Source organism: Vitis riparia, chromosome 18, assembly GCF_004353265.1.
Source record: "Vitis riparia cultivar Riparia Gloire de Montpellier isolate 1030 chromosome 18, EGFV_Vit.rip_1.0, whole genome shotgun sequence".
In the NCBI taxonomy this organism is placed as follows: Eukaryota; Viridiplantae; Streptophyta; class Magnoliopsida; order Vitales; family Vitaceae; genus Vitis; species Vitis riparia.
In genome coordinates, this window is record NC_048448.1 from 32,409,312 (window position 1) to 32,427,347 (window position 18,036).

General features: G+C 29.5%; 2 protein-coding genes across 2 annotated transcripts; both read left to right on the plus strand.

Moving 5' to 3' along the window:
• The first annotated feature begins 7,927 nt into the window (after window positions 1-7,927).
• On the plus strand, window positions 7,928-8,407 carry LOC117905726 (uncharacterized mitochondrial protein AtMg00820-like). Its single transcript, XM_034818607.1, has 2 exons — window positions 7,928-7,973; window positions 8,028-8,407. Exons 1-2 carry the CDS (start codon window positions 7,928-7,930, stop codon window positions 8,405-8,407), a joined length of 426 nt encoding a protein of 141 aa, XP_034674498.1.
• A 5,419-nt stretch (window positions 8,408-13,826) lies between these two features.
• Window positions 13,827-17,143, plus strand: LOC117905728 (amino acid permease 2-like). The gene is made up of 6 exons (XM_034818608.1): window positions 13,827-13,860; window positions 14,857-15,090; window positions 15,287-15,380; window positions 15,560-15,911; window positions 16,128-16,349; window positions 16,712-17,143. The coding sequence occupies exons 1-6, from the start codon at window positions 13,827-13,829 to the stop codon at window positions 17,141-17,143; spliced, it is 1,368 nt and encodes a 455-aa protein (XP_034674499.1).
• The last annotated feature ends 893 nt before the right edge of the window (window positions 17,144-18,036 follow it).

The following is an 18,036-nucleotide window of genomic DNA, read 5'->3' on the forward strand; positions in this document are numbered from 1 at the left end:
ATAACTCAGAAATGTTTTTAATTTATTTGTTGTATTTTAAATATTTGTTAGAAATAAATTTTATCTATACTATTTTATTTTCAATTATTCTTTATATTTGAGTAATTGTTTTTTAAAAAGTAAAAATAATTAAAATATGTTATTAAAAAAAATGAACAATTCTTGAAAACCTATTGTGGAAACAACTGATATCTAAACTTGTTTTTTTTTTCTATTTTTGTTCTCAAAATAAGAAGAAAATAAAAATTGTTCTTGAAAATAATTATCAAATATAACTAAAATTTTTTAGCCCGTTTGGTCATGTTTTTTATGTCTATTTTTTAAAAGTTGTTTTTAAGTTAAAGAACAAAAACAAATTTTTAGAATTTTATAAAAATAAGAGTGCTTGACAAGTTTTTAAAAATGAACAATAAAAAGATTGTTTGGAGAAGTTATTTTTAAAAGCAATTTTTCTATTTTGATTTTAAAAAAGAAATTAGTTTTGTAGTTACAAATAAATTTTTTAAAAAATAGTTTTTAGTAAAATGTGAATACTAATATTATAATAAAATTAAATTATATTTTATTTTATAAAAAATATACTATTTTAGTATATGTTAAAAAGAAAATAGATATTATCATCTTTGCAAAGACGTAATTGATTTCTTTTTGGTAAAAAATGAATAATAATAATTTAAAAACAAGAATTGTTTATAATATTTATTTAAAATGAACAATAAATAAAATTTAAAATTTTTAAAAATATAAATGAGTCAAATTTTTCATCGCATATAGATATTTAATACTCAATTACACATACAGTATTTTGAAATGTTTTGACTTAAAATATAATTAATTAAATCAATTGTTTTGAATTTCAATTTATTCTTAAAAATTGAAAGACTCGTTAAAGAATTTAAATTATTAATTATACCTTGCTTAGTTTAGAATCTACTTACTTATAAAATTTTAAAAACATAGTTGTGTATATAAAAGAAATAATAAAGTCATGACTTATTATATATTAGTTTTCATCTATTATTTTTAGTTGTGATTAGATATTTTTTGAGTTCCAACTTATATCTAAATTTTTCTAAATCTATTAATAAATTCAATACAAAGTTTCGCTTCATTTGAATCTTATTTCTCTAGTAAGAAAATTTATAAAAATATGACTATACGTAGAAAAAATAATAGAGTTTTTATAAACCAATTTTAATCCAAAAGTTTTTGGTATTAATGGTTTCACTATTTCAGTTTTAAATTATTTTTTAAAAATTAATAAACTCATTAATGAATCAAAAACACCAAGTCTTGTTTTATTTAGATTTTATTTGTTTAGTGAAAAAAAAAATGATTCTATAGAGAAATAATAGAGTTGTTCTAAACCAATTTTTGTCTATAATTTTTTTTTTTTGTATTAATAGAATTACTCTTTAAATTTCAAGTTATATTTAGAAATTACAAGACTTATTAATGAATCCAACATAATAAGTTTTATTTAATTTTGAGTCTATTTGTTTAGTGAAAAGAAATAAAAAAAATATAATTTTATGTATAAGAGAAATAATAGTAATTTTGAACCAATTTTTATCCATAAATTTCTTCTATTAATTGGATCATTATTTGAGTTTTAAATTATTTTAAAAATTATTAAACTTATTAATAAATTCAACACATTAAGTCTTACTTAATTTGAAGTTTATTTGTCTAATGAAAAATTTGTAAAAATATGATTATATGCGATGAAGAAACTAGCTAAGACATTAAAAGTGAATTTTGGTCTATGACTTTCTAATGTTATTAGTCGGGATTCATGACGTTTTAATACTAATTAAATTAATTTTTGTGTTTTAAATTATTTTTAAAAATCAACAAATTTTATATATAAAGTATAGTTTGATTTGAAACTTATTGATTAATGAAAATTTTTTATTAAGTTAAAAGAAATTCATAAAAGCATGTATAATTTAAAAGAATATTATATATTGAAGATTTAGATTATCATGTTCAATTTTATGTATTTTTTATATTTTATTTTAATTCATCAATTTTTTTATTTTTTTTAAAAAATAGTAAAAACAATTCCTATTTATTCTTTTAAAATTGTTCTTTATTTTTAAAAATTGAAAGTAAAGAATAACAACCAAACAATCTTATGAATCCTTTAAAAATAGTTTCTATTTTAAGAAATAGAAAACTTTTTTTTTTTTTTTTTTTTTTGTAATGATCTATTTTCAATTGTGTAGATATTGTTCACTTTGGACCTATGCCCCCAAGACTTAAAAAAAAAAAAAAAAACAAAAAAACAAAACAAAACTTATACATAATCTGATATCATGAGATATTACAATCACATTTTTAAAGATACAACGTCCTTGTTGTGTCTTATAGGATTGTGGGGTCAAATAGACAGACACCACTCATGAGGTCAAATAAACTCCCACACTAAGATTGATGATCGATTCTAATACTATTTATAATAAACTTTTTCCAATCATATAAATATTATCCGTTTTAAACCCAATGAGCCTTCATAACTTCAAAATACATCTATAAGGTTAAGATAAATCCATACATATATAATCTCAAAAACTTTTTCTCCTATTTGATGTGGATATCATATTTTTAATTAATTAGATGACTGAACAGATTCTTTATAATTCATGGTCCTTGTACTTAAAATTTTGTTAGAAGTCTATGATACCCGAGCTTAAGATGATTTTCCCCTTTGAAAGGCATTTGCAATAACAAAAAGGGGAAATAAGATACCAAATATTATATTTTATGAACCCCACTAACGCCAATATAGCTAGATAAATATTTTTTACCCTCATGGAGTGGTAATGGCTGCAGTAGGGCTTTCAAGTATTTGCAACAGTCAGTATTGTCCCATTCTAAGTAACTAAAAAGCTTCAAATAAGAATATGAAATTGATTCTCTTTAACTTAGTAGGAAAATCAATTATATTGGATATAACATAATGATTGTGTCTTATATTTGGGTCACTTGATTAGTTGCATGTTGGTGAAGGTATATGTTTCATCTTCACACATGGGTAATGCCTTTAAAAAACACTTCTAAGAGCTTGTTTGACTACATCATTTTAAAACAATTTTTTGTTCTTAAAAACAAAAAATTATTTTTAAAAATTTCTAATACCGTTTGATCGTTATTCTTTATAAACAATTTTTAAAAACAAAATGAAATAGTGAATAGTTTTTAGAAAACAAGTAGAAATTGTTTTTATTAATTTTTAGAAACAAAAGGAAAACATAGAAAATTTAAAACAACCATAAAAAAACAAACAAAATTGAATATGATATTATTTTCTTTCCCTTTTCATGATTAATATTATATTAAAAAGTTATGGAACTCAATAACATTAGTAAGTTATAGGCCAAATTTATTTTAAATGCTTAGGTTATTTTTATATATATATATGTATAAATTTTTTATTAGATAAATAAACTCCAAATTAAGCAAGACTTAATGCCTTGGATTCATTACCAAGTTTTGTAATTTAAAAAAAAAAATCAAATAGTGTACCAATTAATATAAAAAATTTATAGACAAAAATTGGTCTTGAACAACTTTATTGTTTTTTTCCTTTATTATTATTATTTTATTTATTTACATAGAATCATTATTTTCTAATTTTTCTCACTAGGCCAATGAATCCCAAATTAAACAAGACTTAATAAGTTAGATTCATTAATGAGTTTAGTAATTTTTAAAAATAATTTAAAGCTCAAATAATGATTCAATCGATACTAAAAATTTATAAACAAAAATTTGTGTAAAATGACTATTATTTCTCTTCTATATAGAATAATTATTTTCTATTTTTTTTTTTAACTAGGCAAATAAGTTTCAAATTAAACAAGACTTAATGTGTTGGATTTAATAATAATTTAGTAATTTTTAAAAATAATTCAAAATTCAAATAATAAACTCACTAATACAAAAAGAAATTATGGATAAAATTTGGTTCATAATGCCTCTATTATTATTTTTCTACATATAATTATGTTTTTATAAATTTTCTCATTATCCAAATGAACTTCAAATTAAGTGACACTTTATATTGAATTTATCAAAGAGTTCAACAATTTTTTAAAATAATTTGGAACTAAAAAAGTAGATCTAATCATTAAAAAAAATAACAGATCAAAATTGATATATTATATGTCATGACTTTATTGTTTTTCCTATACACATAAATATATTTTTTGAATTTAGGTAAATAAATTATAAATTAATTAAGACATAATTAATAATTTAATATTTTAATGAAAATTTTAATTCTTAAGATTAATTTTGAATTTAAAAAACCAATATAACTAATCACAAATTAAATCAAAATATTATAAAATATTATGTTGGTAATTCAGTACTAAATGTGCACATGAAATAAAAAACTTGACTTATTTTCATGTTAAAAATGTTAAACTTTATCCATTATTCATTTTAAATAACATATTGTTAAAAATTATTATTTTAAATTATTATTATTCATTTTTAATCAAACAAATATTAATATGTTAATATCCTTATCTTTCTAACATATACTAAAACAATATATTTTTTAATAAAAAAATATAATTTATGATTTTATCATAATATTATTATTTATATTTAACATAAAACTATTTATTTTAATTTTTTTGAAATTATAAAACTATTTCATTTGTAGTAATACCTGGATTAAATTTAATTTATATTATATAAATTGAATTTGCAATGGGTTTACAAAACCAAAACAAAAATATTATTATTTTTTATCCAAACAAGTTTTTTGTTTCTTATTTTTAAGAAATTTTTTTTTTCTGGACACTTATTTTTTATAAAGCATTAGAAACTTATTTTTTATTCTTCAACTTAAAAATAATTTGTTAAAATAAGTTTTAGTAAACATTGCTAAATAGACCCTAAGTTTCTAACTAATTTTTAATTATATTTGATTTTTTTTCTTATTTTTCATAAAAAATAAAATAGGGGAAAATTATTATTATTATTTTTTAACATTTCTTTTTCTTTTCCGAATACTTTATTGGAACCAAATATAGTGTAAGTTTCTTGTTAAAAGAGATGTAATTTTGATGCATTTGCTTTGTCAACTCTAAGGAAAAAGTGGTTTAAGAGAAACAAAAGTCTGTTAAGAGGGAAAAGATGGAGTTTGAGCTAGCGTTTCCAAAAACAAAGTTCAATAAGTGATTGTTGATGCTTGTCATCTTAATTGTGGTATCAGAGCAAAAGTTATCTTGAGGGGCCAGTGAGTTAAGTGAGTCTGAATACCTTGAGAGCCTAAACACCTAAAGATAACTTTTGCTCTAATACCACAATCTGCAACATCCAAATATTTTCTTGTTTTTATTTGGTCAAGATTTGGTTTCTATTTTATAGGAAATAGTTGTTCATCATCTGGTAGCTTGATTTTCTGCTATTCTAATGTCATTTTAGTTACAAGCTCATGTATAAATTTGACACTCTTCATCAATAAAATGTGTGTTCCAGCAGCCCAAAATATATATTTTGCATAAGTGTTTAATCTAAGATCAACATTGTGGTATCAGAGCAGAAGTTATCTTGAGGGGCCAGTGAGTTAAGTGAGCCTGAATACCTTGAGAGTGCCTAAACACCTAAAGACTCATGAGGTGAGTGAACCCAAAACACCATGAGTGAACCCAAACACCTTCTAAATCATCTAGCAATGGAGGAGTCAAGTCTCACAACTGCACCATCAATTCTTGATGGAGACAATTATGAAACTTGGGCTGTTAGAATGATAGTTCATCTACAAGCACTTGATGTTTGGGTAGCAATGGAAGAAAATTATGAAGTTCCTCCATTGGGAGCCAATCCAACTATGGCTCAAATGAAGTTGCATAAAGAAAGAAAGACAAGAAAAATGCTAAAGTGAAGGCTTGCTTGTTTGCTACAGTTTCACCATCAATTCTCATCAAAATCATGAAAATTGATTCAGCTGCAGAAATTTGAGAGTATCTCAAGGAGGAATACAAATGAGATGAAAGAATCAAGAGCATGCAGGTAATGAACTTGATTCAAGAATTTGAAATGAAGAAAATGAAGGAGTCTGATGCTGTTAAAGACTATGCTGCATAACTTTTTTCAATAGCAGACAAAGTTAGGCTGCTTGGAAAAGAATTTTCCAATGAGAAGATTTTTCAAAAGATATCAGTTACACTTCTTGAGAAATATGAAGCTACAATTTCCTTTTTGGAGAATTCAAAGGATCTGTCAACTATTAGCTTGACAGAATTATTACATTCCTTGGAGGTTGTGGAACAAAGAAGACTCATGAGACAAAGAGATACTATAGAAGGAGCATTTTAAGCAAGAATCCAGAAAAATGCAGACCATATAAAGGAAAAAAAAAAAAAAAAAAACAAGAAGAACAACAACAAGCCAAACAGCAACAACCAAAAAAATGGAGTTTTTCCACCTTGTCCTCATTGCAAGAAGACAAATCATTCTTCACAAAAATGTTGGTGGAGACCAGATGTGAAATGCTACAAGTGTGGTAAACAAGGACATGTGGAGAGGATTTGCAAAAATCAACAGTAGGAAGAAACTAGTGCATCAGTTGACCAATGCCAGGAGGAGCAATTATTTGCAACAACGTGTTTTGCTAATAAAAGCACCATTAAAAGCTTGCTTGTGGATAGTGGTTGTAAAAATCACATGACAAATGATCAAGATCTTTTTAGAGAACTTGATAGAACGACTATTTCCAAAGTCAGAATTGGAAATGGTGAGCATATTCCAGTGAAGGGCAAAGGAACTGTTGCTATCGAAAGCCAAATAGGTTTGAAACTCATTTCTAATGTTTTGTTTGTGCCTGACATTGACCAAAACTTACTCAATGTTGGACAACCCGTTGAGAAAGGATTTAAAGTTTATTTTGAAGATAGGAATTGCATTATCAAGGATGCTGAAGGCAAAAAGGTGTTTAACATAAAAATGAAGGGCAAGAGTTTTGCCTTGAATTTATTGGAAGATGAGCATGCTGCTGTTTTACAACAAGATAGCACAACAATGCTTTGGCATAGAAGGCTTGGGCACTTTCATCATGATATTGTGCTCTACATGAAGAAAAATCAAATAGTTGAAGAACTTCCCGACTTAGAAAAAGATCTTCCTATATGTGCTACTTGTCAATATGGGAAGCAAACTAAACTTCCCTTTCCAAAGAAAACATCTTGGAGAGCAACCCAAAAACTGCAACTGGTGCATACTGATGTTGGTGGACCTCAAAGACGCCATCCTTGAAAGAGAGTAAGTACTACATTGCACTTATTGATGACTTCACTAGATTTTGTTGGATTTATTTTCTAACCACCAAGTCTGATGTAGCTTATGTATTTTGGAGATATAAGGTTATGGTTGAAAACCAAAGGGAATGCAAAATCAAGGTTATAAGGTCAGATAATGGTGCGGAATACACATAAAAGAAATTTAACAAATTCTGTGAAGATGCAGGCATTGTTTACTAGCTCACTGCACCATATAATCCACAAAAAAATGGAGTCATGGAGAGGAAAAATATAACGATTTTAAAGATGACAAGATGCCTTCTACATGAAAAAAATCTGCCTAAAAAATTTTGCGCTGAAGTTGCAAGTATAATAGTATATTTGCTGAACAGATTGCCAACAAAAGTGTTAAAGAAGCAGACCCCTTTCGAAGCTTGGTTTGGTTCTCAACCTAAAGTAATGAATTTGAAAACATTTGGTTGCTTATGTTTCTCTTTCGTTCCTAAGGTGAAAAAGGACAAGTTGGATAAACAATCAGAGATGGGAATTTTCATTGGATACAGTGACACTTCAAAGGCTTAGAGAATTTACTTACCACAAACTAATAAAATTGTGGTGAGTAGAGAGATGTCAAGTTTTTGGAAATAGATCAAAGGAGCTGGGATGAAAAGATGCAACAGTATAATGATGAAAATGTTGATGAGCTTCCAATTAAAGGTACCCGAAAACTCTCTAATATTTATTGTAATGTTGTTGTCCTTGAACAAGCAGGGTTTGAAGAAGCAATCAAAGATGAAAAATGGTGGGTTGCAATGCAAGATGAGCTAAATATGATTGAGAAAAACAACACGTGGGAGCTGGTGGATAGACCTTTACACAAAAAGCCTATTGGAGTTAAATGGGTTTATAGAACCAAACTCAATCTTGATGGTTCTATAAACAAGTATAAGGCAAGGTTGGTTGTTAAAGGTTATGAACAAATGTTTGGTGTGGATTTTTTTGAAACTTTTGCACCGGTAGCTCGTTTGGACACAATTAGAATGTTGTTGGCAATTGCAGCACAAAAAGAATGGAGGATTTATCAGCTGGATGTGAAGTCAGCCTTTCTAAATGGCTATCTAGAGGAGAAGATTTTTGTTGAACAACCATAAGGATTTTATGTCAAGGGAAAAGAAGATAAAGTCTACCTTATAAAAAAGGCCTTGTATGGCTTGAAACAAGCCCCAAGAGCTTGGTATAGCCGAATTGATGCTCATCTGCTAACCTTAGGCTTTCAGAAGAGTTGGAGTGAATTTACTCTCTACATCAAGAAGATTAAAGAAGATATTCTGATTGTTTCTTTGTATGTTGATGACTTGCTTGTAATAGGAAACAATGTGGGGTTGGTCAATGAGTTCAAGGCTTAAATGAAGCAAGTCCTCTAAATGACAAACCTTAGAGAGATGACTTATTTCTTGGGAATAGAAGTATATCGACAACAACATGATATTTTCATCTATTAGAAAAAATATGTAAAAGAAATATTGAAGAAATTCAGAAAGGAAGAATGCAAGCCTACATCAACTCCTATGAACCAAAAAGAGAAGTTTTGTAAGGAAAATGGTGCCGAAAAGGCTGATGAAGGACTTTTTAGAAGCATGATCGGATGCCTAATGTACTTGACTACAACAAGACCGGATATAATGTACGTCGTAAGTTTACTTTCGAGGTACATGCATTGTGCAAGTGAAATTCATTTTCAGGCAACAAAACGTGTGCCTGAACTTTAAAGGTACAATTGATTATGGTATTAAGTTCAGTCAAGTTAAAAATTTAATTCTTCATGGATATTCTGATAGCGATTGGACTGGATGTGTTAATGATATGCGAAGTACTTCAAGCTACTGTTTTAGTTTTGGTTTTGGTATATTTTCTTGGAGTTCAAAGAAACAAGAAGTTGTGGCTCAATCCACAACTGAGGCAGAGTATGTTGCTGCTACTGTTGCTGTAAATCAAGTTTTATGGGTTAGGAAGTTGCTAACAAATCTAGACATGAAGTAAGAAATGAGTACTCAAGTGTTTGTTAATAACCAAGCTGCTATATCTATTGCTAATGACCCAGTTTTTCATGGCAAAGCAAAACACTTCAAAATTAAACTATACTTTCTGAGAGAGGTGCAAAAGAAAGGAGATGCACAACTAGTCTATTGCAACACAGAGAGTCAAAATGCTGATATATTCACTAAACCTCTTACTAAAGCAAGGTTTGAGTTTCTACGTGGAAGACTTGGAGTTTGCATCTACTAAGTCAAGGAGGAGTGTTGAATTTTGAATTTTGCCTTAGTATCTACTGGAATTTGAATTTTTGAAGTTAAATATTGCAGCAGGAGTCTTGCACAAAATCTGCAACATCCAAATATTTTCTTGTTTTTATTTGGTCAAGATTTGGTTTCAATTTTATAAGAAGTAGTTGTTCATCATCTAGTAGCTTGATTTTATGCTATTCTAATGTCATTTCAATTACAAGCTCATGTATAAATTCGACACTCTTCATCAATAAAATGTGTTCCAACAGCCCAAAATATATATTCTGCATAAGTGTTTAATCTAAAATCAACATTAATGAAATTTATAACTTGATACAAATATTCTTATGTAATTTGTGCTCGATCGATTGAAACAGTTTTTAAAAATAAACTACGATAGTATAAGTACATGGATTATTGTTTATTGGGATGATAACATATTATCGTGATAATTGAAGGCAAAAAATGAAAGAAAGTGATATGAAAACTTGTGATGAAGTTGAATTCAAAATAAAGAAATTCACATTGGTAAAAATACAAATTGAAAATTTATTAATATGAGAAAACTCTCGGATTTAGAATTCTCGAGAAACTAATCTTTATTATGAGTAAGTAATAAGATTTAGCATTCATCAAGCTAGATACAAACTCAAACTCTCATTTAACATGATTTTCGATGCCTCATTAAGTTTGTATCAAATTTCTATTCAATTGAAGTGATCTAATTCAATTGATCAATTCAAACTATGTACTTAATTTATCTTAAATTATTTTCCATTGCATCCTACGATGTAACTATTCAATTTTATTAAATTTAACTTAAAGAATTTAATGAATCTATCCATTGCACATGGTATTGGTCATCAAAGACAATTGAAAAGTAGATTTCTCTAAAACACCGTAAAAAAAAGTTTCTATGGTCCTTTCTTCAAGAAATAAAATCTGGCTGCTTATAGTTGTATTATCAACTCTGCACAATATCCTTGACTAGTAAAAAAAAAAAGGATTAAAAAAAAAAAAAAAAAAAGGAGAACTAGAGAGAGTAACAAAGTTGCCAAAGTATGAAAATTGATGAAAGTTCCCAAAGTCAATAAAAAGATTCCAAATGAGAATTTGTAACTCTCATTTACAAAAGTGGAAACTTGTGTACATCCAAAACGAGATCCCATCCATGAAAAGGCTCCTCAAATTCAACTGTCGAGGGTTCCCATTAAGATCAGGACGTATTTCCAAATGGTTGGAGAATATATGGGTTGGAATTGCCCTACGAATTAGAGTAAAAAGTGCAGTAGAATTTTCACTTCGCTGGCTCGGTTTGCATGGATCTTCGAATTTTGGCATAGACATACGCATATAACGTAAAAACGCAGCTGCGATTGAAGCCTTGGTGTGAAGCTTGGAATGGTTATTCCAAAACCCGCACGCACAGCTGTGGGAAAGTGGAGTGGAGGCTGACACTTCAATGGAGAAGAGAGGTGGTGTAAATTTTGAAGAACAAACAATCATTTTCCCATAGTATTTGTAGGGATGGCATGGAGATAACACTTCCACAAAAGACAAAAATCACCTCTTGAAAACAAGCTTTGCATTAGAGTCCAAAGTTTGCCTCTTGAAGAAAACTTGAGCACTTGGAATATGCCGGCAAGATGGCTTCCAAAAAGTGCCAAATTTTGCCTCTTGGAATTGTTGCATGGCGTGAAATACAAATCATCTTTGGCATGGATTAGGACTTGTACCAGCTATATGTACAAGTGAACACCAACAATAGATCAACTCCTTTCTTTCTTTCTTTCAACTGTGAACAAGCTCTAACCATGCACATCATCTCCAAATGCACTCTAAATGATCCAACCAGGTGACTCTCTTAGAAATCCGCATACACGTTTAAACAATCTCAAGTGCATCCGCTCTTCCTCCAATGAACATACCCATATATCCTCAAGCCAAACCTTGTCCCCATTTCCAAAACGCCTCAACCAGACTTTTCATGGGCTATCCATATGCCTAGCAGCCTTGAATTATATTTTTCCTCATTTTGTCTATTGCAAACATTAATTTTGCCATCTTCTTATAGCTAGGTTCATCTTCCTTGTTTAAAAAATTTGGCATTTGAAATGATCACTACACAACTCAAATAAAACCAATATTAATGGTCATTACAAGAGTAACGATTAATATGTTAATTGAATGTCATTTTTAGCCTGGTTACTACCCAAAAGGCGTGAAATATACGTCAATCAATACTTGAATTATGTGCTTTTTGAGTAGTACTTGATAAGTAATAAATTTACAATATCTTAATGGTGAAGAAAACGCATCACAAGAATACGAGTATAGTTTGATTAAAATATCATGATGAGATAGAATAATGTAGTCAAAAGGGGTGGGCTTATACAAATTTGGTTGCCAATACACTTCGTATGACACTAAAGAAGGATGTGGACGAAGCATAGATGAATCTAGTTCACAACACAAAATTTAAAATCATCAATATGGTACTTGTTTGTTGCTCCTTGGTTCTACAAATGGTAGCATTGTGGAGGTACACATGTATAGATAAATGAAAGAGAGAGAGAGAGCTTAGCCCCTACATGTAATTATTGTTGGCTTATAAAGTGTTAGGATTAGGTCAATTAGGTGCAAAGATCATACCAATGGTTGAATGAAACTAGATCATGCCTTGTTAATGTCCAATCATACAATTATTATATTTTTCTCAATTTAGGGGTTAGACTCTTCGCATATAGTAATTATGTGGGCAGCTCTCAATTACATTAGAAGTGTGTCTCATCACATTAAATGCAACCATTTTTGTGTATAGGGTCATCTATGAATGGGGGTTGACCATGCAACCATTCCCTAGCTAGTCGCCCAAAACCATTCATGTTTGGAGTAACATGTGCCCTTTGAATGACACATCATTCGATCTTAGAGCCCACAAGGAGAAATTATCGAAAGGGAAAATTGAAAGCACAATAAGGCATTGAATGTGTTTTCCAAGTGATTTGGTGGTTTTATACGAGAGTGGCATCCAATTATATTAAATAGTGTCTCAAAGGAGATCTACAAAAGGAGGCTCCAACACTCTACTGCAATAAATTCATCCATCGAAGTTCAAGCTTCATCAATTCATCCACCAATGGACTAATTTGGAGGTATCATATATTCCATTGGAGCTTGTAGTTCTTGTATTTTATATAAAAAATTACCATTATTTTCTATTTTTAAAAATAGAAAACAAAATGTACTTCTAAATGGACACTTCATATATCTCACTCACATTCATCTTAAAAGAATTTTAGCTTTAGAGGATGGTCACTGCTTGCTTTCTTGAGTAAAAATTGCATCATTTTAGCAAGCCATTTCTACAAGTAAATCTCTTTCACTCTTCTCAATTCTGTAAACTTTGGTTGCCTCATTAGAAGTTCGCAAAGCTGGATTTTAATCGAGCAATAAAATGTTGCAATCCAGTCACAGGATAAAATATAAGCAAAAAAAAATTGATTAAATAAGAACCGGCTTGTTACTTTTGGTAATTAAATTTCATAACCTAAGAATAAATTGCTTTCAAATGCGCTATGTCGGAATGTTGAATATCTTATCAGCAAATCATTTTAAGTTAAAGAAAGTTGAATCAATGAAATACATCTTTGAAAAAGACAACCTAAATGGTTAAGAATGTGAATGAGTTTAGGTGTCAAGCATGGCCCTTCTTGTCATGCCCTCATGTTATCAATCATAAAAACCAAGAAAATGCTAGCAGTTGTACATGGGAATAAACACTGAGAAAGAAAGAAAGAAAAACAAACTATTTAAGATATTCGTGCATGAATAGATTTTAACAATTATACATGTAAGGAAAAAAAAAAAAAAACAGAAGTGTAATAAAATTGAAATTTTGATGCAAATTGATGCTACTAGCATCATTACACACTACCATGTCCTTGATGATATAAGAATGTAAGAACAGTTCTGCAAATTAATTAATTTTTACAAATATATTTTAAAAAATAATTAAAGGTTTATAATTATGCGTGGAAAGGAAATTCAGAAGAAAGAAATTAAAATTTAAAGCTATTCATCAAAATAAATATTGCAATTAATGTTGAGACTTATCTCTTACAAAAGATATCAAAAAGAAAGAAATTAATGTCACAATTATAGCAATAAATATTAAAATTAAATAAAGTGAATGAATTATTTGTCATATATGTCAAACACCTATTTAGGGTTTATAAGGAGACTTTGGGTTGAAGAAGAGTCTACACAGAGCTCAGCAGGAGCAATGGCTTTAGGAGATGATGGGGTCGTAAGAACAGGTAATCTTTATTATATATGGCTGAAATTTGGAGCTTTACATGTCTTATTTTCAAGCATTTCACCTTGTGAAAATTTATACAAGGAGATATATACTACAGATTCATACCCAGACATTCTATTACTAAAATTTAGTCATGTTCTTGCAGATGTGTTATTCATATAATTAGATTGTAAATGTTAGTAGGATCAGTTCCTAGGCTTGTGAAAAAAGATAAAAGCCCATAAAAAATAATCATCTTTTTCTCTCCTTTGCATCTCTGTCTTCTACCCTCAGTTCAATCCTTTGCTTTGATTACAAACCATTATAAGGTATGAGAAGCATCAACTGTGTATAAAACCCTAATTGTAAGAGAAATGAAGGTTAGTATATATATAAAATTGAAAGTAAATACTAGCAAAATTAGTAGTAGAGATGTGAATAGAGACTTTTTCAAACCATCAGACTGAATTGCCCCAAATTCCACTAATTGTCATCTGGATTCAAACATGTATCCACCTGAAAAGGATTAGGTTCCAAAATCCTAAACAATGAATGGAAATAAGATTCAACTGAAACCTTTCCTTTTGCTCACTCTGTGTGTTCTTGATATAGGATTTTATTAATATATCATATGTGATAGCTAGGTTAATTACATTGGCATAAAATAATTCCCTCATTGAAAGAAAAAAATAATAAAAATTGAAGTTCCCCAAGTAAAAGTTTTTCCCAAGTATGTAAAAAAATTGAAGTCAAAACTATAAAACAAAAATATCAATGATCTAACAAGGAAATTAATATGGTAATTCTGGCTCATATCACTTTGAATTAGCAATTTATGGTGGCAAGAAAATGAGGATTATGAGGATTCTAAAAGAGTGAATGTCTTTAATACTTCAAGTTGAACTGTGAATTAGACATTTTCCATTGATATATCTCATCAATGTATTCATTTATTCAACACTGGATTTTGTTCATTTTCAACACAAAGATTAAGTAACTGTGTGACTGTCACTAGGGACCTTCTGGAGTACAATCCCTCATGCTTTTACTTCTATGGTTGGTACTTGTATTTTGGCTTTGCCATGGAGTATTTCACAATTGGGTTGGATTGTTGGACCAGTTGCTATACTTGCATTTCCAGTAATTACATATTATTATGCGGCGCTTCTCTGCGACTGTTATAGAACTCCTGACCCGATCAAGGGAAGAAGAAATCGCACATATATGGATGCTGTGAGAGCATTTTTAGGTATAGCATATGCACCCTATTATTCTCTTACTTTCACATTATAGCTATCGACTTATACCTTGTATATAATAGTTATTAATATTGGCTCAGCAACATTTTAACTAATGGCCTTTCCACCACTTAGAAGATTAAAAACTCATTAATGTAGTGTTCTTATAGGAAAAAAATAATAATAAATGTAATAACATTTGTGCAGGTGAAAGAAATGTCGTTATATGTGGTGTCTTGCAATATGCAGCACTGTGGGGGACGATGATCGGTTACACAATTACGACTGCCATTAGTATCGCGTGAGTACTTCTATAAATGTCAGTGAAGAAAAGTGGATCTCAAGCCTTTCTAATTAAGGACACTGATGGTTAATCAAGAAAAATGGAACTTTATACTTCTTACAAATTCATATTATTCTCTAGCTAATCACAAATGTCATTGATTTACTTACTGTGTTTCGTTTTTTTAAACTGAATAGATCTGTGAAGAGATCAATTTGCTTCCATAGACATGATGCAAGATGTGATGTACAAGGAAATTTATATATGATGGCATTTGGAGCAATGGAAATTGTTCTATCTCAGTTTCCAAACTTAGAAAAAGTGACAATTCTTTCAGTAATTGCAACAGCTACATCATTTATTTATTCACTTGTTGCATTGGGTCTATCTGTTGCAAAACTCTCTACACACCATGAGCTTAGAGGAAGTACACTGGTGGCTAATGTGGGAGAGGATATTGCTTCATTAACCAAGGTTTGGCATGTTTTCCAAGCTCTTGGAAATATTGCTTTTGCTTATACTTACTCCTGGCTGCTATTAGAAATTCAGGTATGTTGTTATCATCAATTCAATATGTTCTTTTACTTTTGGAATATGATCTTGGTAAATGTTTCTCGAAATGGCTTCTCTGGTGTATTAAACAATGGCATACTATGGAAGTGCTTTAAACATAATCAGAGAAGCAATTTGGAAATTTTAACTAATGCAGATTGGATTTTATTTTAAGAATGATTGCTAACTCTGCATATATTCAACTTTATGAAGGATACATTAAAGTCACCACCACCAGAGAATCAAGTAATGAAGAAAATCTCCTTGTATACAATTGCTGGAACATCAATTTTTTATTCATCTTTGGGATTCATAGGTTATGCAGCATTTGGAAGTCATGCTCCTGGAAATGTTCTCACAGGATTTGGTGAACCATTTTGGCTTGTTGACATTGGCCACATTTCTGTGATCATACATTTAATTGGAGCTTATCAGGTTCGCTCTCTCTCTTTCTTTGTGTATCTATATAATTTTGAAAACCATCACTGTATTCAATATTTAATATTCAAGCAGCAAAATTATTTTAGTGGAGAGTAATTGTGCATTATCAAATGCATCGAACTGGCAGTCTAATTACTACAATTACTAATTTTTTCAAGAGTGTGAAAAGGTATCTAAAGTACAATCAATTTCCTTACAACGATTAGTCACAAATGAATGAGATGTAAAGAGCTGTTGTGATGTTAGTCATTTACCAAGTCTTCTATTTATTTTATTCTATTGTTCTCTTTGAATGTTGAAATGAATCATACATCTGGGTTTTCATCAAATTATCTTTACCTATGACATTTTCTCAGGTGTTTGGTCAAGTAGTTTTTGCTACAAACGAGAGGCTACTCACATCCAGATGCTCCACAACATCGGTTTTTAATCGAACTTGCAACATAAGATTTCCAGGCATAAGAAATGGATCCTTTCAGTTCTCATTAAGCAGGCTTCTCATGCGCACAATCTTTGTTATTTTCACAACTTTGGCTGCCATGATATTTCCATTCTTCAATGCAATCCTATCAATTCTTGGCTCAATTTCCTTCTGGCCAATAACAGTCTACTTCCCCATGCAAATGTACATGATTCAAGCAAAGATCGAGAAGGGAACTCCTACTTGGACAGTCTTATATGTTCTAAGCTTTGTTTGTTTGGTTGTTTCCCTTGTTGCTATCGTTGGTTCAGTTGCTGATATCTCCCAGACTCTTAGGCATGCAAAAATATTTCATATTGAACTCTAGTTGTAATGACTTATGTTACTAAGTTACGAATGCTACCAATTGACATTATGTTCTTCATAGTTTTTTAGTTAATATGATATGATTGATAAGACCAAGTTTTATAAACATTGTATTAGCTGGGATATTTGTATATGATCATTAGATATTAGTCCGAAAACTAATTTCAGAAATCTCAGTCGACCCTGGATCTCATTACCTTCATTACATCAGTGTTGAACCCTATGTAGCATAGATTGCACCTAGATCTAGGAGAGTGAATAGGATATTTTTTTCATTTAATTTTTAATGTTTGTTTTCATTTCACTTGAAGATTTAAAAACAAAGCACTTATTTAGATCATATATACTTAATCACATAATAATACTAACATGCAATGATGAACAATTTGTTGCAAGTCAAAAGAAAATGTACAATTGGTAGTTTTGTATATTTGAAAAACCAAAATAGGAGTGTTTGGGAAAAAATTGTAGAACTCTCAAGATCTATTTGGTATATGAAGAATAAAAGTAGGAAATTCATTTTATTTGTCATTCATTACTAGATTTGGACCACACATTATAAATAAGATGGAAATAACAAATCATTAATATCGTATAAATCAAAACTTATTCTTGTAAGGATCTGATCATTTCTCTCTTTCACATGGTGTTTTAATGCATGTTAATTCCTACTCTACTCTTGTAGCCTATTCAAGTGTATCAAATGCATCTTCATAGTCTGAAACTAATTCACCCAAATCAAAATGAGGGTATATAAATACCAAACATTAGTTTAATTTCTCTTACGTCCAATCTAGGTCCATAGGGTTCCCAATTCAACACTTTTCTGTCAAGTGACCTTAACTTTGTTCTTAAAAGTTAAAACTAGCTTGTCTTAAATGGTTGAAGGGTGCT